The 23,774-nt window shown below is 45.1% G+C and overlaps 1 protein-coding gene across 4 annotated transcripts in view; it reads right to left on the bottom strand.

The window, feature by feature from the left end:
• Window positions 1-23,774, bottom strand: part of LOC142249368 (dimethylaniline monooxygenase [N-oxide-forming] 2-like) — a 261,688-nt gene that overhangs the window by 9,131 nt on the left and 228,783 nt on the right. For all 4 annotated transcript variants that reach the window (XM_075321000.1, XM_075321001.1, XM_075320998.1 and 1 more), the window contains 3 exons: window positions 12,536-12,732; window positions 11,614-11,969; window positions 11,433-11,505 (listed from right to left, as the gene is read on the bottom strand). In XM_075321000.1, the coding sequence (XP_075177115.1) occupies window positions 11,433-11,505; window positions 11,614-11,969; window positions 12,536-12,732 (626 nt within the window). The remainder of the gene's footprint in view (window positions 1-11,432; window positions 11,506-11,613; window positions 11,970-12,535; window positions 12,733-23,774) is intronic.

The raw sequence follows: 23,774 nt of genomic DNA, 5'->3' as shown, positions 1-23,774 counted from the left end.
GTGGGGACAGCTGTCACACCTGGTTTTCCACGCACAACTTCCACCACTGTAACCGCAACAGGCAGTTTGCTTGGTAGGTCGTCATTTGGTTTGGAAGGGGAAATAAGTGCGTGTGTACAGCTCTCTCAGACATCGATAGCATCAACGTTGGATGAAGGCAACATCATGTCTACGCCTGCACTTTCCTCACAAACCTGCATTTTTTCATGGACACCCTACTCACCACCGTCTACACACAGCAGCCAGATCTCTGTCCCTCAGATGTGGACAAATAAAAGGCCATTTCCTGCGACCCATGACAAAGCTAAGAGGTTGACTTTATCCCTCTGTAAGCTCTTGGCTACCGAAATGCTGCCTTTCCGCCTGGTGGACACACAGGATTTTAGAGACCTTATGTCTGTCGCTGTGCCCCAGTACCAGATGCCCAGTCGCCACTACTTCTCTAAGAAAGGTGTGCCTGTGCTACACCAGCATGTCGCACACAACATCACCGCTTCCTTGAGAAACTCTGTGTGTGAACGGGTGCATTTCACCACCGATACTTGGACCAGTAAGCATGGACAGGGACGTTACATGTCGCTGACTGGGCACTGGGTAACTATGGTGATAGATGGTGAAGGGTCTGCTGCACAAGTCTTGCCGTCTCCATGACTTGTGTGTCAATCCTCTGTCTGTCCAAGTTCCGCAACTGCTTCTGCCTCCTCCACCTCGTCTGGGTCCTCCACCTCCGCCCCAAGCCTGCCTGGTCAGGCCACCAGCGTTGTAACTGCGCAGAAGGAATCACGCACCCCTCATTACTATGCTGGCAGCAGAGCACAACGGCATCAGGCGGTCTTTAGCTTGAAATGTCTTGGAAATAAGAGTCACACAGCGGCTGAGTTGTGGGCAGCTCTGGAGACTGAGTTTAATAAATGTTGTAAACCTACAACTTCCCTGAAAGGGAGGGTCTCATTGAGAACACAAAACCAAAAAAGATCCCAGTGATCAATTATACCAGTATATAGAATAAAAAGGAAGATCGCTGGTAAGTAAAGGAGACCAAAAGCAAAATATATGGTGTGAAATACAAAGAATTTTTAATAATAAGGTGTGCGTGACATAAGGACAGACAGTAGAGGCGAACAGAGTCTTAAAGTCGCCAGACACAAAGAATGCACAAACATCACCAGCAGATGACAGACCAGCTACTAAACACGTGGGTCAGGTTTCAAAAAGGCCAAATAGCCAGAAGAAGGAAAGGAAAAGAAAATGGACGGTAGATTACCCATGTCTGGCGACTTTAAGACTCTGTTCGCCTCTACTGTCTGTCCTTATGTCATGCACAACTTATTATTAAAAATTCTTTGTATTTCACCATATATTTTGCTTTTGGTCTCCTTTACTTACCAGTGATCTTCCTTTTTATTCTATATACTGGTATAATTGATCACTGGGATCTTTTTTGTTTTTTTGAGTTTAATAAATGGTTGTCTCCACTCAACCTGCAGCCTGGTAAGGCTGTGTGCGACAATGCTGCAAACCTGGGTGCGGCCCTTCGCCTGGGCAAGGTGACACACGTGCCTTGTATGGCTCACGTATTGAACCTTGTTGTCCAGCAATTTTTAACACACTATCCCGGCCTAGATGGCCTTCTGAACAGGGCACGAAAACTGTCTGCTCACTTCCGCCGTTCAACCACCGCTGCTGAGCGACTTGCATCGCTCCAGAAGTCTTTCGGCCTGCCGGTTCATCGCCTGAAATGCGATGTGCCGACACGCTGGAATTCGACTCTCCACATGTTACAGCGACTGTGGCAGCACCGTCGAGCCCTGGTGCAATACGTCATGATGTATAGCCTGGGCCAACGAGATGCAGAGGTGGGGCAGATCACCCTGATGGAGTGGTCTCAGATCAAGGACCTATGCACCCTTCTGCACAGTTTCGACATGGCGACGAATATGTTTAGCGCTGACAATGCCATTATCAGCATGACGATTCCAGTCATTTACATGCTGGAGCACACGCTAAACACTATTCGGAGTCAGGGGGTGGGACAACAGGGAGAGGAGGAACTACAGGAGGATTCATATGCGCAAGAGACAACAACATCACCAAGGTCCAGACGTTCATCATCACCAACGCGGCAGGCATGGGACCATGGGGGACAGGGATCAACAAGGGCGCATGGTAGCAGGCGAAATGTTGAGGAAGGTGCAGGAGAACATGAAGAAATGGAGGACGAACTGTCCATGGACATGGAAGACTCAGCGGATGAGGGAGACCTTGGTCAAATTTCTGTTGAAAGAGGTTGGGGGGAGATGTCAGAGGAAGAAAGAGCGGTTAGCACCTCTATGCCACAAACACAGAGTGGACTTGGTCCGCATGGCTGCGCAAGACACATGAGAGCCTTCTTGCTGCACTACCTCCAACACGACCCTCTTATTGTCAAAATTAGAAGTGATGATGACTACTGGCTTGCCACACCATTAGATCCCCGGTACAAGTCCAAATTTTGTGACATAATTCCAGCCATAGAAAGGAACGCACATATGCAGAAGTATCAGCAGAAACTGTTACTCGATCTTAGCTCAGCTTTTCCACCAAACAACCGTGGTGCAGGGAGTGAATCTCCCAGTTCTAACTTGACAAACATGGGACGGTCTCGTCATCTTCAACAGTCTACTCGTACCAGTAGCACCGTATCTGGTGCTGGTAACAGCAATTTTATTGAATCTTTTCATAATTTTGTTAGACCATCCTTTGCAAGTCCACCAGAGACAACAAGTCTGACACATAGTCAGCGGCTGGACAGGATGATACAGGAGTATCTTCAAATGAACATCGATGCCATGACTTTGCAAATGGAGCCTTGCTCATTTTGGGCTTCAAATCTTGAAAAATGGCCAGAGCTCTCCACTTACGCCTTGGAGATTTTGTCGTGTCCAGCTGCCAGCGTTGTCTCTGAACGTGTCTTCAGTGCTGCTGGGTGTGTGCTGAAGCGCACGCGTCTGTCCAGTGACAATATGGACAGACTAACATTCATCAAAATGAACAAATCATGGATCCACAAGGAATTTACTACCCCTGTGTCATACTGGGGAGAGTAAATGCTTGTGGATTTTGAATGTGCTTGATGCAAATCTACCTGTGAAGCGTACAACTGGGGCACAAGTGCTGCCACTGAAGGGGTGGGTGTGTGTGGGGCCCAATTTTTGGAAAAAAGGGAGACTCCGCTTGGAGTAACCCTTGCTTACATTGTTTTTAAAAATGATCCAAGATGAACAGAGCTGGGATCAGGAAAGACTTTGCTACCTACCCCGGTGTCATCCTGGGGACGGTTAAGGATGGCGTATTTTTGAATGTGCTTGATGCAAATCTACCTGTGAAGTGTACAGCTGGGGCACAAGTGCTGCCACTGAAGGGGTGGGTGTGTGTGTGGCCCAATTTTTGGAAAAAAGGGAGACTCCGCTTGGAGTAACCTTGCGGTGTTTTACATGATTTTAGAAGGGCATGCCATGCCTATATCTGTGTCTCCTCCTCTTTTTCTTTGTCCAGCTCTTTTGTTTTCGCATGAGTATATGTCCTTGTCACTTTCCCATGTGTTTGTGTTGTGAGTTGTTTGTCACCTTTTGGACACCTTTGAGGGTGTTTTCTAGGTGTTTTTCATTGCCTCCCATTGTTTCCTATGCGGTTCGAGTGGTTCGCCGAACCGGTTCGCCGAACCGAACTCGAACGAGACCTCCGTTTGGCGAACCGAACTCGAGCCGAACCGTGACCGGTTCGCTCATCTCTAAACACCAGTGGTGCACGGAGTGAATCTTCCAGTTGTAACTTGACAAACATGGGACTGTCTCATCATCAACAGTCTAACCGTACGAGCAGCACAGTTTCTGGTGCTGGTAACAGCAATTTTATTGAATCGTTTAATAATTTTTTTAGACCATCCTTTGCAAGGCCACCAGAGACAACAAGTCTGACACATAGTCAACGGCTGGAGAGGATGATACAGGAGTATCTCCAAATGAACATCAATGCCATGACTTTGCAACTGGAGCCTTGCTCATTTTGGGCTTCAAATCTTGAAAAATGGCCAGAGCTCTCCACTTAGGCCTTGGAGATCTTGTCGTGTCCTGTAGCCAGCGTTGTCTCTGAACGTGTCTTCAGTGCTGCTGGGTGTGTACTGACAGATAAGCGCACGCTTCTGTCCAGTGACAATGTGGACAGACTAACGTTCATTAAGATGAACAAGTCATGGATCCACCAGGAATTTACTACCCCTGTGTCATCCTGGGGAGAGTAAAGGCTTGTGGATTTGGAATGTGCTTGATGCTAAAGTACCTGTCAAGTTTGCAACTGGGATACAAGTGCTGTCTGTGTGGCCCAATTTTTGGAAAAAAGGGAGACTCTGCTTAAAGTCCCCTTGCGTTGTTTTTAAAAATGAGCCAAGATGAACAAGTCATGGTTCAGCAAAGACTTTGCAACCTACCCCGGTGTCATCCTGGGGACAGTTAAGGCTGGCGTATTTTGGAATGTGCTTGATGCAAATCAACCTGTCCAGCTTGCAACTGGGGCACAAGTGCTGCCACTGAAGTGGTGTCTGTGGGGCCCAATTTTTGGAAAAAAGGGAGACTCTGCTTGTAGTCCCCTTGCGTTGTTTTTAAAAATGATCCAAGATGGATCATGGATCAGCAAAGACTTTGCTACCTACCCCGGTGTCATCCCAGGGACAGTTAAGGCTGGCGTATTTTGGAATGTGCTTGATGCAAATCAAAACATCCAGTTTGCAACTAGGGCACAAGTGATGCCACTGAAGTGGTGTCTGTGGGGCCCAATTTTTGGTAAAAAGGGAGACTCCGCTTGGAGTCCCTTTGCTGTGCTTTTAAAAATGATCCAAGATGAACAAATCATGGATCAGCAAAAACTTTGCTACCTACCCTGGTGTCATCCTGGGGACAGTTAAGGCTGGCGTATTTTTGAATGTGCTTGATGCAAATCTATCTGTCAAGTTTGCAACTGGGGCACAAGCGCTGCCACTGAAGTGGTGTCTGTGTGGCCCAATTTTGTGAAAAAAGGGAGACTCTGATTGCAGTCTCCTTGCTGTGTTTTACATGATTTTAGAAGGACATGCCATGCCTATATCTGTGTCTCCTCCTCTTTTTCCTCATCCAGCTGTTTAGTTTTCACATAGGTATTTGCCCTTGTCACTTTCCCATGTGTTTGTGTTGTCTTGGGAGTTGTTTGTCACCTTTTGGACACCTTTGAGGGTGTTTTCCAGGTGTTTTTAGGTGTTTGTGATTGCCTCCCATTGTTTTCAATGGGGTTCGAGAGGTTCGTCGAACGGTTCGCCGAACCGAACTCGAACGTGGCCTCCGTTCGATGAACCGAACAGAACTCGAGCCTCTAGAGGTTCGCTCATCTCTAATCGCCACCACACATTCCTTTCAGAAATTAATCACTCTCCTTTGTTGTAAAAGCAAGTACACACCTTACAGTATAATCCCCCCCCAGGGATGGGACAAGGTATTTTTCTGATAAAATGCAGCCCCAGATACATCAAGGCTGGCATTTTTCACATCAGTGTTGATCAATCACCAGAGTTCTGGCATGAAAGTTTTAACGATTTGGAGTCGTGGGGTTTCACAGAAAAATGTACCTGGCTCAAAACGTGAATCAAGTATTTGATTCATGCTGGTGAAGTTTGGACCTCATAAATTGACTGAGAGGTTCCCATTAAAACTAAAGATACTAATACTACATACACATATGCACACTTATTATGTACATGCACACTCAAACATCCTTTATACTTATATAAATGCAGCTGCTTTGTACACATGCTTCCTAAATATCAACATGTACAAACAGACATATTTGGACAGATATATATATATAACATGCTGACTAACACATAGGTGCTTAGTATCGATTACTAATATAAAAAGTCTTTTTTCGGTTTTAACCTGTGACAACATAGATGGTACACTTTGTAAGTGATGACCCTGTTGTGGTGGCAGTTCTTGCAACCATCAAAGCACATTGTAGCTTTCAGGTTGCCAAAGTTTAGAAATAGTTCCAGAGACACTTTTAGTATGAGAGGGAATTTTGAAACTAATTGTTCTAAGTTCTCAGTAACTGATGATTGTTCTAGTGCTGAACTCATATACTGATGGTGGTTCTGATGATGTATTCCTGTAATGATGTTGGTGCTGGTGATGAATTTCTATACTGATGGTGGTTCTGGCGATGCATTCGTGTACTGATGGGGGTTCTCGTGTTACTTTTATGGACAGATAGTTTTTCTGGTGCTATATATACACTATATATATGTATATATATATATATATATATATATATATACATATATATATATATATATATATATATGTTCTAATGTTGGTTCTGGTGCTGTATTTCTTCCTCAGAAACAATGATTTGTTCAATATACTGCGATACTCTAGTATATTGTATAAATGATCATTAGGTTCAAGTCTGTAGCCTCATCTGTGTGCAACTGTATGGCTATGTGCGCACGTTGCGTTCTATTACGCAGCGTAAAATAGTCACTGCATGTGCGTTTCAGAACGCAGCCGAAAAGCTGCGTTCTGAGACGCATTCGGCAGAACGCAACGTGCGCACATTCCTGCAGAATTCCTGCGTTCTGGATGCTTGATCTGCTATGGGAAAAGCATCCAGAGCGCACATTTTTGACAGTGCGGTCCCACTCGGCTCTGCTGCATCCCCATAGACTTGCAGCAGAGCCGACTGAGACCGGAATGTCAAAAAGAGCACATGGCTGGCTGCGGGAGACAGCCTCGCGATCAGAATGAACTCGGGTGAACTCTGTCCGTGTTCCGCGGCTTGATTTGCGGTCACAGGTGAAAGACTCATCTGTGACCGCAAATCTGAGTGACTGCAGTGAGCCACGCGATCACCGGTGCCGTCACTCAGGTTACCCGCAGCCAGCTCGAGTCCTCCACCCAAGACCTGTGGCCGCGGGTAACCTGAGAGACGTCCCCGCACACATCCCGACATTACCACCGACATCCCCGTACACATCCTGACATTACCGCCGACATTCCCGCACACATCCCGAGTCCCCGACAATACCTCCGACATCCCCGCACACATCCTGACATCCCCGCACACATCCTGACATTAACGCCGACATCCCCGCACACATCCTGACATCCCCGCACACATCCTGACATTAACGCCGACATCCCCGCACACATCCTGACATTACCGCTGACATTCCCGCACACATCCCGACATTACCTCCGACATCCCCGCACACATCCCGACATCTCCGCACACATCCCGACATTACCGCTATCCCCGCACACATCCTAACATTACTGCCGACATCCCCGCACACAACCTGACATCCCCGCACACATTCCCACACTACAGCCCTCATCATCACTGCACACACACCGGCATTACCTCAGTGACGTCCCCGCTGACAGCGCGACTCAATTCAGTTTCTGCATGGAGCGGACAGGAGCGGTGGTGTTGTATTGACGCTTCTGTCAGCTTCATGTAGCAGAGCTGGATGTGTCACGGGACCTCGTGGATTACGCCGGACCTGGAGGTGTGTTTGGGGATTTTAATAAAGTGGTGAAAGAGGGTGGTTTTTGTCTTTTATTTCAAATAAAGGATTTTTCGGGTGTATGTGTTTATTTACTTTCACCAGGTTAATCATTGGGGGTGTCTCATAGACGCCTGCAACGATTAACTAGGACTTAGTGGCAGCTATGGGCTGCTGCCATTAACTCCTTATTACCCAGATTGCCACCAGGGCAGTTCTGGATGAGCCGGGTACAGTCCCGGGACTGTCGCATCTAATCCATGCGGCAATTCCGGGTGGCTGCTGGCTGATATTTTTAGGTTGGGGGGCGCCCCATAACGTGGGGCTCCCCATCCTGAGAATACAAGCCTTCAGCCGTGTGGCTTTATCCTGGCTGGTATCAAAATTGGGGGGGACCGCACGCCGTTTTTTTTTAAATTATTTATTTATTTATTTTACTGCACTACATAGACCCGCCCACCGGCGGCTGTGATTGGTTGCAGTGAGACAGCTGTCACTCAGCATGGGGGCGTGTCTGACTGCAACCAATCATAGGCGCCAGTGGGTGGGGGAAGCAGGGAATACGAGATTGAATAATGGGTGGCCGGCATTTTCAAAAGCAAGAGAAGCCGCTGGAGCTTTGTGACAGCCGTGCATCTGATCGGTGAGTATGAGAGGGGGGGAAAGGGATAGACCGACAGAGAGAGAGAGAGAGACCGACCAACAGGGAGACACAGAGACCGACAGACAGACAGAGAGAGAGACCAACATTACAACCAATACGCACAAAAGAAGTGACATGTCACTTCTTAGAACGCGCTCTTCGGGCAACAGCCGAAGCGCTGCGCTCTAATACGCCACGTGCGCACGGCTCCTGCATAATCTTCATAGATTATGCCGGGGACGCAGGACGCATGCAGTTACGCTGCGGTGCAGATCGCAGCGTAACTGCATGTAAATACGCAATGTGCGCACGTAGCCTAATACTGTGCAATTACCCCTTCCATCAACTGGTAGGTTGTGAGTGGATCTTTCATCAGTATTTTGCACTCTTACCTCCACATTTATTAGGAGGGGACTGCTGCATCCTGTTTTGAGTTAGTTTATGTGACTTTGGCTGGTAAATAACATTGTGATTTTGCTATGATTATAATTAAATTCCATAAGGCGGACTTTTCACACTACGACATCGCAGGTGCGATGTCGGTGGGGTCAAATTGAAAATGACGTACTTCCGGCATCGCATGCGACATCGTAGTGTGTAAAGGTTCGATGATGCGATTAATGAGCGCAAAAGCGTCGTAATCGTATCATCGGTGCAGCGTCGGCATAATCCATAATTACGCTGACGCGACGGTCCGATGTTGTTCATCGCTACTGCGGCAGCACACATCGCTGTGTGTGAAGTCGCAGGAGTGAGGAACATCTCCTACCGGCGTCACCGCGGCTTCCGTAGGATATGCGGAAGGAAGGAGGTGGGCGGGATGTTTACATCCCGCTCATCTCCACCCCTCCGCTCCTATTGGCCGCCTGCCATGTGACGTCGCAGTGACGCCGCACGACCCGCCCCCTTAATAAGGAGGCAGGTCGCCGGCCAGAGCGACGTCGCAGGGCGGGCAAGTCCATGTAAAGCTGCCGTAGCGATAATGTTCACTACAGCAGCTATCACAAGGATATCACAGCTGCGACGGGGGCGGGGACTATCGCGCTCGGCATCGCAGCATCGCTTGCGATGTCGCAGCGTGCAAAGTACCCCTAAGGGACTAAAAAAATGAATGAATACCATAAAATTAAAACCCAAAATACAATGACGGAATTGCGTTTATGCACTGAAAGTTTAATTTGCACTGCATATTGAGACACCTTTTCAATTTTAAACTCAGGCAGCAGAAAAACTAGAATCTCTCTGGAGTATAATGATGAACTGCTAGACACAAAAAGTGACTTACAATTGCTTTTCTTGATCAGGTCCAGTGGGAATAAACCTGTTCTATTTCCTACTGCTTTTTTAGTGAATTCTAATAACTTCCTGCAGAGACTGCTTGTCAGGGTAAAGACACAACAAGTAAAACTGAGTGAGTAGAATGCGATAAAGAATCGCATTCCACTCTGACCAAGGTTACTTTATGGGTTTATTTTGTGCACATTGCGCACACCCTGCTGAATTGCAGGACTGTGGACCATGAGAGGGTTACACACCCTTCGTTATGGACTGTGTCCCATTGACTCTGTCCCTGTTCCCTTGAATTTGTCCCTGTGCCCCTTGGGACTGTGAGCCTGCTTGTCGGGCAGTGCTGGACCATCTACAAGCACTGCTGTTCACAAAGTGGTAAATGGAAAAATTTGAAGGACTTAAGGACTTTTCGGGTCCTCTGGTTTGTAAGGTTTTAAGGGCTCTGCCCAGGCAGAGGACTCAAACAAAACTTGAGCTCCCTGTTTTGTGTGTGTAACATTTTAATGGGATCTGCCCAGGGAGAGGACTCTTAAGAACTCTGAAGTCCCTGTGATGTGCTTTTACCATTTAATAAATTTTAATAAATGTGCCCAGGAGAATAAAAAAATTGTTTAAAAGAACTGAGAATCCTCAGTGGTTGATACCTTTTAATGGCTAACTGAAAAGATGGTAATATATAGCAAGTTTTCGAGACTATTCAGGTCTCTTCATCAGGCATGGTATAACACAAAATCTGAAGAGTCACATATTTATACACAACAGGCCATAGAATGGAGCAGTAAATAAGAAAAGTTATGTGAGGCAGAACTCTTGGTATGGCAAGGGGGCAATAAGTTGTGGCAGTAAATATTGCAGCAGTTCATAGATAAGGAGTGTGAAAGTTTTATTGTCCTCTGTTTGGGGTCTGGTCCAGAGTAGTGATCCCCCAGATGCTATGAGGAACACATTTCTTAATTGATGTAAAAATACATGAATCCATGTGACACATTCATTCCTGCTCTGAATGTATCAAAATGAGCAAAATAATCCTGCACTGAAGCAGACCAGTAATGGTACAGCGAAATAACCACCAGGTAGCAGAATAGTCGGAAAGGCGGGTCGATGCCAGAGATAAACAAAGTACAAAGGGGAAATACAAACGCAAGTCAGACGAGAGCAAAGGTCAGTAGCTGGTCAGAAGCCGAGATGTCAGAAGGGGGAGACTGAATCTGGTCAGGAACTAGCGTAATTCAAATACAGAGGAATCCAAACAAACAGGGAGTTAAGGAGCAGGGACCAGTTGGGGGAAGGTAAACAAAAGAGTAGGGTCAGGAAACTGCAGCAGGACAGATAATGAACTCATTAGAGCCAGCTACACCTGCCGAAGGCAAGCAATATATCTGGCACTGCACACAGGTTGCAGCACAGAGATATAGCAGGCCAGGAGCAGGAACGAGGCAGAGAAAGTTAACCCTTGACATGGTCAGACCAGGAAAAGAGGAACAAGGTATCCCGGCCTGGATCATGACAACCAGATTTAAAGAGGGGAGGAGTGTAAGAGGCCCATGTACCCTCCCCGAAGTAACTGGTCAACATTAAAGTTTAATTATGTGAACTGTACTTAGGTGAATAATATGATTCTGCTTAGAGTTGTAAGTGTGGCCATCCCGCTGAAACTGGCACAAAACTTTTGTGACTTTTCAAAGAGTTTTATGCCAGAAATCCTACACAATCACTTTAATGATTCTAAATTTTTGTTCTAAAATCTGACCTATATCTTGTGCTTGTATCCCATAGTCCCTGTGGCCATTAGTGACCACATGACCTCGCAGTAGCACTAAAGTAGTACCTGCAAACTCATGCATTTTTCTGCAGATTGGCATGTTTGCTCTATCACATTGAGTTTATACACATCATAAGAGTCTACAAATTGAGATAAGTTTATAAATTTACCATTTCTTTCTAAGCCGCTCATTCTTTAGCATCTCTTTTTTTATTCCTTCAGCGCTTGGAAGTTTGTGTAATCCTGAAAATCAGATATGTAAAGTACAATTATTACTATTAGTTTATACAAAAGACAACTTTCTTCGTTTATGATGGTATTTTTTTGTGTAAGGGTTTAACAATTACTTACCCTTAAAGAGTCTAGTGGCCCATCGAGACTGAAGTTCAGCCACCACCATAGTTGGCCCAATGGGAAGGATAAATGCAATGAATGCTATTGTAGGCTTTTCAATCCCCAGTGGAATAACTTTTTTATAAAATGCACCTTTGTTTTCATCCTTTTTAGCAATAGCTTCATCCAGAAAAGGGAAACTGTAGTCGTAACCTGTGGCAAGCAAAATGACATCAAGATCGTCCACAACAGAACCATCGGCAAAGTGGGCTGATGTCTCGGTGAACCTTGTCACATGTGGCTTTATCATGATCGAACCAGACAAAATACGGCTTGGAAGTTCTTCATTCACCAAAGGTTCCTTCCATTCAGATCTATGATTAAAATGATATTAAAGTGAGGAAATGTAAATACAGGAACTTAAGATAACCAATTGTAACGTCATATTTACAGGGTTCACCTGAACATATTAGTCCGATTGCCTTCCTAAACTATGACTACTGTAATGCCAAGTATTCACATTTAATCTAATCGATTAACTGCCAGAAATATTTGTTCAGCGTGTATTCACCTAGATGTACTGTATGTAATAACCTTAGAAATATGGAAAGGAAGTAACAAAAAATTGTACAGAATGAAAGTGACTGTTACATGCAGTGTTATTAAAGATTCAATATAACAACAGTATGCAAAAGCCACTATGCTCACCTCTACTGGAGATAAACATCATTTAACTGTGTATATTGCAGGGAATTTGGATCTTCATTAAGACTATTTAGATCCAAGCATTTTAAAAATGAATCAGGAATTTAATCAGACTCAACATACAGTATATTGTAAAATAAAGAAAAAAAGAGTGTTCAGGGGTGAACGTTCACAATATAAATGCCGTGTGCACAGAAGGAGATGAACTTCTCATCAAGCAAGTGATTTAATTTACCCTTCAGGTTGTATGTTGTAGAGTTCATGGTTAAATTGGTTATTCATGAATTTCTTTAGCATCCATCGAGATACAGCCGCTGGCATTATATTGTTGATCCAATTAGTGTAACGACATAAAAAGTCCAAATCAAAAGGAAGTCCTCCTTTTCCAAGCCGTTGTAAAACCCAAACTCCTTGTCTGGAGCTAAGATATACCTGTGACCAATGAAAAAAGGACTTGGTCAATTACAGACATGTTAACGAACATAATACCTATAGCCAGGTCTGGCATTAGAGGTAGGCAAACATGACAGCTTCCCATGGCCCCAAGTGTTTAAAGCATAAACTGCAGTGATAATATAATTTCTATTGTCACAACAGTTTCCAAGGTTAAAGGGTGCTTTACATGCTGCGACATGGCTAGCGATACCTAGCGATGTCGTGCACGATAGCACCCGCCCCGTCATTCGTGCAACATTTGGTGATCACTGACGTTGAGAACATTATCGCTACAGCAGCGTCACACGCACATACCTTTTCAGTGACGTCGCTGTGACTGCCGAACAATCCCTCCTTCAAGGGGAGGAGGTGCGTTCGGCGTCATAGCGACGTCACTGCGGCGTCACTAAGCGGCCGCCCAATAGCAGAGGAGGGGCGGAGATCAGCAGCCGGAACATGCCGCCCACATGCTTCCTTCCTCATTGCTGGTGGACGCAGGTAAGGAGATGTTCGTCGTTCCTGCAGTGTCACACATAGCGAATGACAGACAACCAGCGGCATGAACCACCAACGACATTATGAAAAGGAGCGACGTGTCAACGATCAACGATTTTTGATGCTTTTGCGATTGTTGATCGTCGCTCCTTGGTGTCACATGCTGCGATGTCACTAACGGCGCCGGATGTGCGTCACTAACGACGTGACCCCAACGATATATCGTTAGCGATGTCGCAGCGTGTAAAGCACCCTTAAGACTAGAGAAAGACCTTTGATGACATCATCATGGTCATGTGACTATGATATCACCAAAGGTCCTTATCACTGTTGAAGTCCAGGCCTGCACAACATGCGGCGTAAAGGAACCTGGAAACATCGCTCCATTCTTATATCCAAATGTATTTTTTTCATCTTTCAGACGCAAACACATTTGAACAGTGTGGCGCCAGGTCTGAGGTGGAGGAGAGGTCCTCAGCTTCCGCACCAACGTGCAGCAGTGTGATGAGGTCTGTACGCTGCTAACATCATCACACTACTGCCGGGGCTGCAGATGGGGAGAGAACGTAGTGGACACCAGTAAGTACTCCAGAAGATGTGGAATAATTTTAGACGAGGAGGCCATGGCAAAGGAGGATTAGTGTTACTTTACAATGGGACATTAAGGAGCTTTGGGAGACTTTATGTGGCAATGCAGACATTATAAAACAAATTGGGACATTATGGGGCAATTAGGGCCATTGTGAAAGGGGTCACAGTATAACAAAGAGCGGAGGAGGAATTCAATGCAGAGATGTAGTATACTGGAGATATTATATAAAGGGGAATTTTGTGGGAAACATTATGGAAAGGGACAATTTGAGGGCCTATTCTGGAAAGGAGCACTGTGTGGGGGATATTATTAACAGAGGCAATATGGGGGACATACTATACATAGGGGCAATGTATGGGATGATATTTTGTGCAAAAAGCACCGTGGGGGCAATTATTTAAACAGGGCCGCAGCATGGGAGATATTTATATTTCTAGGGAAGTATAACACAAATAATTTTTGAAATTATCGCAGCTGACTTTGTACTTTTTTGAATCATCTTTTTGTCCTGATTTAAAAAATGTATATAGTTTTTATGTAGCACGTATGGTTTTCATGGAGCAGCAACATTATTATAAAGTATAGAAAATATACTGGCGACATTAAGAAAACAGTAATCTACATATGAGATAAAAATGCTTCACTTTACAAAACAGTTTTTATTCAACCAAAATAGTTTCACATGCAAAATAGAAACCAAAATATGAGCAGAAATTAAAAGTGCTTGAGATTAGTCTGTCGTTGATACGAATTTTCAAGCTTGTCCCTATATAACATCCATCAGTAATCTGCCATCATTGAGTCATTCCAAAAACCCTGGTAGCGGTGTTCCATTACTTTAAAGGGCAGCTGTCACCAGATTTGGGGCCTATAAGCTGCAACCATGACCACTGAGCTCTTATATACAGCATTCTAACATGCTGTATATAAGAGCCCAGGCCGCTATATAGAACTTAAAAAACACTTTATAATACTCACCTAGAAGGTCGCTCTGGTGCAAACTGGTCGAATGGGTGCCTCCGTTCTCCGGGACCGGCGCCTCCTGTTTCGGCCATCTTGGTCCTCCTTCTTCTGAAGCTGGCGTGCATGACGCATCCTACGTCATGCACACAGGCCGGTATTGAGGTCCTGCGCAGGCGCACTATGCAGGACCTCAGTGACGGCGAGTGTGTATATTAGAATCAGACACCATAAGACAATAATCCAGCACCAGGGAAAAAAGGTTTCCTAGAATTTTAATACATCTGTCTATGGATTTTAATATGGGATCCAATAAAAGTTAAATTTTAATTTATGATGAAGCCTTTTTTCCCTGGTGCTAGATTATTGTCTTATGGTGTTTGAAGCTACTTACCTCCGGGAGTCCAAGCCCTGGTTGTTTCCGTGCATCAGGAACTGAGGAGTGCTATGGATATGACGATAGGCTGAAATTTAAAATTCTTTTTTGTCTGTATATTAGAATGCTGTATACAAGATCACACTGGTGGAGGTCGCAGCTTATAGGCCTCAAATCTGGTGACAGGTTCCCTTTAATGTCCGCTCGCCTTGTTCATCGCATACATCCACAAGATTTTGAGGGAAGAAATCTAAATGTGAATGCAAAAAGTGCATTTTCAGAGACATGCGACATCCAAGACACTGGTCTGCATTCAGCAGTTTCTCAACACCTTCAACATATTCTGGAGACTTGTTTTTTTCCTAAGAAGTTTTCACAGATCCACTTGAAGCTTTTCCAAGATCTCAATTTCTTATCATTTAGAGTTCCTTCAAATGCATCTTCTCTCATAAGCTCTCTGATCTGAGGACCAACAAATGCCCCTTCCTTCAGTTTTGCTGGTGAAATGCTGGAGAATTTCTGGGAAATGTGCTGGAACCCTTGTGAATTTGTCTTTGCATGGCTTTCACAAAGTTTTTAACCAATCCTAACTTTAGATGTAGTGGAAGAAGAAAGATTTTTGTTGGAGCAACTAAAGGATTATGCTGAACATTGTCTCTACATGGAGCATAGACATTTCTCTGTCCCTAATCACAATGAACATAATGCTTTACTGAATTTCTACTTTTCCATAAACTCAAGAAGCAACAATATTTTGTGAAACCTCCTTGCATTCCTATTAGCAGACGAATCACTTTCAAATCTCCAAAGATATTCCATTGGTGATGCTTATATCGTATAGCAGTGAAAACAACTGACAGATTTTCATAACTTTCCTTAGATTACATGAGTGAGCAATAGGGATTGATGGTTTCATATCCATTGTGAAGCAACACTGCTTTCAAACTTTTCTGGGATGAATCAATAAACAATCGCCAATCTGCAACAAAATACTCTTGATTGAGTTCTGCAAAGAGGCCATTCATATTGTTACAGTACATCATTGGTCCATCAACTGTGAAAAATTGTTACTTCTGTTTCGGTAATAATACACTTTGACATCATTATGAAGAAAATCCTTCTGTTTCAACATAGATGCAAGAAGTTTAGCTTTATCTTTTGACAATAAAAGGTCTCTGATGAGATAATTTAATTTATGTTGAGTAAAGTGTTCCGGCTGCTCCTTCAGGTACATACTCATCTTGACTTAAGGTCTCCATGTCTTCGCCAGTAGCTTCAGCTCCATAATCTTCATATTCTACTTCATTTTCATTCAATCCAGACAATGGTGGTACATGAACTGGCAAGGTACCATCATGTGGAGCTGGTCTAATCGCAGATTCAACTTCAGGGTAATTAATCTTATATTTGTTCTTTGTAGAAAAGCCCTTCAGTTTGACAAAACAAAAGTAGATATCATCACTATGATTTTTGGGCTCTCTCCAAATCATGGGAACAGCAAATGGCATAGCCACTTTCCCTATATTCAACCAGTCACAAAGAACATTTGAACAACTTGAGCAAATCACATGAGGGGCCCAGCTTTTGTCTTGATCACCAAGTGAACACTTAAAGTACACCTTGTATATATTTTTAATATCATGAGTACTTGGCATTTTGGTGTAACATTTTTCTCCTTTAAATGAGATCAAACAGTAGAGTAAGTTCAGTTCAATGGTCTTGACAAATTAAAAAACAAATGCGATGAGCCGACCGACTATACAGAGGGTACAGAAAATATTCAGACCCCTTTAAATTTTTCACTCTTTGTTTCATTGCAGTCATTTGGTAAATTCAAAAAAGTTCATTTTTTCTCATTAATGTATACTCTGCACCCCATCTTGACAGAACCCCCCCCCCTAGAAATGTAGAAATGTTTGCAAATTTATTAAACAAGAAAAACTGAAATATCACATGGTCATAAGTATTTAGACCCTTTGCTCAGTATTGAGTAGAAGCCCCCTTTTGAGCTAGTAAAGCCATGAGTGTTCTTGGGAATGATGCAACAAGTTTTTCACACCTGGATTTGGGGATCCTCTGCCATTCTTCCTTGCAGATCGTCTCCAGTTGTTGCGCTACCCACAGGGGAGCGCGGTAGTGAACCCACAGGATCACAGAGGATTGTGGCAGCTGACCCCAGAAACAGATTGGGATAAAGCTTGCAAGAAGGAAAGAACTTTAATGATTAGAGCGCGACCAGTGCCAAACAACACAGTGTTCTATGGTAGAGTCCAAAGTGCAAGTACAGTCTGGATAGCAATAGTCAAAATACCCGTAGATATGGCTGAGTGATAAAGCACAGCAGGTACGACCTGAGCACTAGAGAAGTCCGGTCCAAGCAAAGGTAGATAGTAAGACCGAGTCAGGCCTTAATACAGTAGTAGGAAGAATGTTGACACAGGTGATTTGGGTAGAACCTCCTCTGGTGGTGCTTGATCTGATCCAGTGGGCTGAAACGGAGAGATCACGACCAGACAGGTATGGACCCTGTGAAGCGCAGGAACCCAGAAGGCTAGAGCAGGGGACAGGAACAGCCACCTCTGAGTGGAGGCAAAGTAAAGAGATTAGGAACAGGAGCGGGGTTAAACAACAAGGCAGAGAATAAGGACCTGACGGAAGCAACATCACACTAAAGGCCCTGTCACACACAGAGATAAATCTGCGGCAGATCTGTGGTTGCAGTGAAATTGTGGACAATCAGTGCCAGGTTTGTGGCTGTGTACAAATGGAACAATATGTCCATGATTTCACTGCAACCACAGATCTGCCAAAGATTTATCTCTGTGTGTGACGGGGCCTTTAGGGACAGGAAGGTGTTTCTCAGGCACCTTCCAGAAGGGTAGGCCGCCTTATATATCCAGTGCCTCTCTGCGTTAGGCTGAGAAGCACTTCCAGGTTAAGGAGTACTGGCCCGTTAAATCACAGCAGATGCAGCGGGCGTCGCCTAAGGAAGGTCCTAGAAGATCTGTTCAGTGCATGCATGTTTCTGGATAAGCAGGCCACAGACAGAGAGCTGGAAGAGGATCCAGGACTGCCATCAAAGTGAGTAGCTATATGGAAGGAAGAACAGTGGGCTGGGCAGACCGTACAGAACCGTGTGCTGGGCACTGACCCCCTGCCCAGTAGGGGTCGGAGCATGACACCAGTTCCGTCAAGTTGGATGGTGAACATTGGTGGACAGCCATTTTCAAGTCTCTCCAAAGATGCTCAATTGGGTTTAGGTCAGAGCTCTGCCTGAGCCAGTCAAGAATGGTCATAGTTGATCTAAAGCCACTCCTTTGTTATTTTAGCTATGTGTTTAGGGTCATTGCCTTCATTGTTGGAAGGTGAACCTTCGGCCAAGTCTTTGGACCAGAGCACTCTGAAAGTGGTTTTCTTCCAGGATATCTCTGTATGTGGCCACATTCATCTTTCCTTCAATTGCAACCAGTTGTCCTGTCCCTGCAGCTGAAAAACACCCTCATAGCATGATGCTGCCACCACCATGTTTTGCTGTTGGGATTGTATTGGGCAGATGATGAGCAGTGCCTGGATTTCTCCACACATATCACTTAGAATTATCACCAAAAAGTTCTATCTTCGTCTCATCAGACCAGAGAATCTTATTTCTCATAGTCTGGGAGTCAATCATGTGTTTTTTCCAAACCCTATACAGGTTTTCATATGTCTTGCATTGAAAAGAGGCTTCCATCGAGTCACTCTGCCATAAAGGCCCGACTGGTGGAGGGCTGCAGTGATAGTCAATAAGTCTATGGTTTAATCAGTATTCATATAAGAAAACAAAAGCACATAAACACCAAATCCTGATGTAAGATCATCAAGCGCCGTATAAGATGGACCAATGTATAGCAACCAATCGGAAATACAACAACGAAAATTCTCTGAAAAAAACTGACAAACGTAGAGATGAGTGAACCTTCAGTTTTGTGGGCTTGGGGTTCGGACTCGGAAAATGACATGAAAATCCCTGTGGTGAGTATCACACTGTGCTCATGTCTCAGTGCTGCGAAACATTGTGCAAGCTGCAGGATGTGTGTGATCGGCTCAGATTTGACATGAGAGTGCTTTACACGCTGCAACATTGCTAGCGATGTCGTGCGCAATAGCACCCGCCCCGTCGTGTGTGCGATATGTGGTGATCACTGCCGTAGCAAACATTATCGCTACGGCAGCATGACATGCACATACCTGTTCAGCGACGTCGCTGTGACCGCCGAACAATCCCTCCTTCAAGGGGGAGCTGCGGTTGGCGTCATAGCGACGTCACTGCCGCGTCACTAAGCGGCCGCCCAATAGCAGAGGAGGGGCGGAGATAAGCGGGCGGAATATCCCGCCCGCCTCCTTCCTTTCTCATTGCCGGCGTGACGTAGGTATGGTGAGTTTCCTCATTCCTGCGGTGTCACACATACCGATGTGTGCTGCTGCAGGAACGACAAACAACCTCGCTACTCACCTGTCAACGATTTTTGGTTTTGGAGTGACCTCTCCAATACCAACGATTTTTACCTCTTTTGTGATCATTTTAGGTCGCTCAGAGGTGTTACTGTACATGCTGCGATGTCGCAACGATGCCGGATGTGCGTCACAAACACTGTGACCCCGACGATATATCGTTAGTAGAGATGAGCGAACCGGTCCCGGTTCGGCTCGAGGCCGGTTCGCCGAACGGGGGTCCCGTTCGAGTTCGGCTCGTCGAACGTTCGACGAACCGAACTCGAACGTATAGGCTATAATGGGAGGCAATCACAAACACATAAAAATGCATTATAAATGTACACAAACAGTTAATAAACATTGCCATAACACTTACCGGTCCTCGCGATCCCTTCTGCACTCTGTTTCCTGCCGCTATTCCATCCGATGATCGCTGAATCCTCCCGGTGATGGCACTGCCAGCAGAGATGCAGGACCTATCGTGACATCAAAATAGCCATGTGACCAGTCACGTGGCTATTATCTCATTGGCTACAGACTGGTCACATGACTATGACACGTCATGTAGGACCTGCGAGTGCATCTCTCCGGTACACGGTGCACATTTGTGTATCGCCGTGTACCGGCGACATGCTCTAGCACACGGTCGACTCCCCGTTCCGTTAGGGACCGGCTGACACAGCCGGTCATTAACGGAGATCACCGTTGCCATAGCAACGCAGTTAGCGGTGATGTCACCGCTAACCGCGGCTCCGAGAGCACCGTTGCTATGGTAACGCGTCTGTCAGCGTTACCGCTGTTATCGCTGACAGCCAGCAGTGATCAATCACGGAGTGTAGGCTGCACGCTGCTTCCCGATTGTAGTGAGGATTGTAGTGAGGATGGAGGTTCCCCAGCCCCAAGTGATGAGCTGGTGAATCTCATCCTTCCTCACTACAATCGTCACTACTACTACACTAGTGAGGATTGTAGTGAGGATGGAGGTTCCCCAGCCCCAAGTGATGAGCTGGTGAATCTCATCCTTCCTCACTACAATCGTCACTACTACTACACTAGTGAGGATTGTAGTGAGGATGAGATGCCTCAGCCCCAAGTGATGAGCTGGTGAATCTCATCCTCACTACAATCGTCACTACTACTACACTAGTGAGGATTGTAGTGAGGATGGAGGTTCCCCAGCCCCAAATGATGAGCTGGTGAATCTCATCCTTCCTCACTACAATCGTCACTACTACTACACTAGTGAGGATTGTAGTGAGGATGGAGGTTCCCCAGCCCCAAGTGATGAGCTGGTGAATCTCATCCTCACTACAATCGTCACTACTACTACACTAGAAAGAAAGAAGACAGAAGAGCAGGATCGTGGAGGGCTGACAGGGGGTAATAAAGATGGAGTCTCTAATGTGTCTGTGTATTTATTTCTATTAAAGTATTTTTTCTCTGTGTGGTGTTTTTTTTTAACCCTTTATTGGAGATTCTTAATGGCCGGGTCAAACGTGCCTGACATTAAGAATCTCTGGCTTAATACTGGCTAGTAAAACAAAGCCAGTATTAACTCATGATTACCCAACAAGCCACCCGGCTCCAAGGCTGTTCGAAGAGTTGGATACAGCGCCAGATGATGGCGCTTCTATGAGAGCGCCATTTTCTGGGACGGCTGCGGACTGAAATTCGCAGCAGAGGCGCCCAGAAACCTCGGGCTAACCTGTGCTGCGGATTCCAATCCCCAGCTGCCTAGTTGTACCCGGCTGGACACAAAAATGGGGCGAAGCCCACGTCATTTGTTTTTTAATTATTTCATGAAATAAGTGAAATAATTAAAAAAAACGGGCTTCCCTATATTTTTGGTTCCCAGCCGGGTACAAATAGGCAACTGGGGGTTGGAGGCAGCCCGTGGCTGCCTGCTGTACCTGGCTAGCATACAAAAATATGGCGAAGCCCACGTCATTTTTTTGGTGGGCAAAAAACTTCTGCATACAGTCCTGGATGGAGTATGCTGAGCCTTGTAGTTCTGCAGCTGCTGTCTGCTCTTCTCCATACAGACAGACAGCAGCTGCAGAACTACAAGGCTCAGCATACTCCATCCAGGACTGTATGCAGAAGTTTTTTGCCCCCTGAAAAAATTATGTGGGCTTCGCCATATTTTTGTATGCTAGCCAGGTACAGCAGGCAGGTACGGCTGCCCCCAACCCCCAGTTGCCTATTTGTACCCGGCTGGGAACCAAAAATAAAGGGAAGCCCTTTTTTTATTATTTCATGAATTTCATGAAATAATTAGAAAACAAATGACGTAGGCTTCGCCCCATTTTTGTGTCCAGCCAGGTACAACTAGGCAGCTGGGGATTGGAATCCGCAGCACAGGTTGGCCTGTCCAGAAACCTCGGGCTAACCTGTGCTGCGGATTCCAATCCCCAGCTGCCTAGTTGTACCCGGCTGGACACAAAAATGGGGCGAAGCCCACGTCATTTGTTTTTTAATTATTTCATGAAATAAGTGAAATAATTTAAAAAAAACGGGCTTCCCTATATTTTTGGTTCCCAGCCGGGTACAAATAGGCAACTGGGGGTTGGAGGCAGCCCGTGGCTGCCTGCTGTACCTGGCTAGCATACAAAAATATGGCGAAGCTCACGTCCTTTTTTTTGTAGTTTTTGGCAAAAAAAATAAAAAATGCTTCCCTGGATTTTCCATTGCCAGTGAAGGTAACACCAAGCAGTGGGGGTTAGCAGCCAGTAGCTGCTTGGATTACCCTTAGCTAGCAATACAAAAAATGCAGCGGGAGCCCATATATATTTTTTTTAATTATTTATTTAAATAACTAAAAATAAAATGGGCTTCCCTGTATTTTGATTGCTGGACATCACAGTGCTGTAAAAATAAATCTTTAAAAAAATGACGTAGCGCTCCGCGGTATTTTTGATTCTCAGCGCAGATAAAGCAGACAGCTATGGGTTGCCACCCCCATCTGCCTGCCGTTACCTTGGTTGGCAATCAAAATACAGGGAAGCCCATTAATTTTTTCTATTTAAAAAATAGTTAAAAAAAAAAATGACGTTGGGTCCCCCCATTTTTGATAGCCAGCTAGGGTAAAGCAGACGGCTGTAGCCTGAAAACCACAGCTGGCAGCTTTACCGTGGTTGGGGATCCAATGTGGAGGTCCCCTCAGGCTCTTTTTTATAATTATTTTATAAATATTAATAATTACACAATAAAAGTAGGGTCCCCCCCAAATTGGATCACCAGCCAAGGTAAAGCGGACAGCTGTGGTCTGGTATTCTCAGGGTGGAAAGGTCCATAGTTATTGGGCCTTCACAGCCTAAAAATAGCAGGCCGCAGGCACCCCAGACGTGGCGCATCCACTAGATGCGCCAATCCTGGCGCTTCACCCCAGCTCATCCCGTGCCCTGGTGCAGTGGCAAACGGGGTAATAAATCGGGTTGATACTAGCTGTAAAGTCACCTGAGATCAAGCCCAGCAGTTTGTGATGTCATGGTGATACCAAAGCTGCAATGCCCTGCTCATGAGGTAAGGGCATGCCTAATCAGGAGAACTACTGTAGAGGAAGCTCTGCTCACTGGTATATAGGTGCTCAGAGGTAATAATAGATAAAATTAGTGAGTAACCTCGGCACTCTAAATCTCCCAGACTAAGTCAGTAAGTCACAACTGATAGTAATGCAAAATCACTCTTTATTGGTCCGTATTAAGAAAAAAATTTTTTTCATAAGCATATATGTTTTTGTCCAAAACAAGTTACAAATGACGTTTCGGCCTGAGCCTTCGTCAGATTGGACTTATCTGCATGTAATCATGAAAAATGACAATAATCAGTATCACATAAGAGTGAGAGAACAATAACATAAACTCGAACAATGTAGAGGTACAATTGGGATGCAGCAAAAAAATTGCAACACAGCAAGAAATGAAACACATGATACAAATGTCATAATACAGTACAAGGACAATATAGTAATGACAAATATGGGGTCAGAGTAGGCTTAGACAGCTCTGGTACGAAAGAGATGTCAATCATAAAGTAACATGTGCAGTAGGTGTAGAGCTACAGTATGCATGGCAGAGCTAATGGGTAGACCGACCATAGAAAAAGAACAGAGAAAAAGTGGAGAAAAAGTGGAGAAAAAGTGGA

Source organism: Anomaloglossus baeobatrachus, chromosome 8 (assembly GCF_048569485.1).
Source record: "Anomaloglossus baeobatrachus isolate aAnoBae1 chromosome 8, aAnoBae1.hap1, whole genome shotgun sequence".
Classification (NCBI taxonomy): domain Eukaryota; kingdom Metazoa; phylum Chordata; class Amphibia; order Anura; family Aromobatidae; genus Anomaloglossus; species Anomaloglossus baeobatrachus.
The sequence above is the reverse complement of the archived record's forward strand: the minus strand, read 5'-3'. Positions and strand labels throughout refer to the sequence as shown.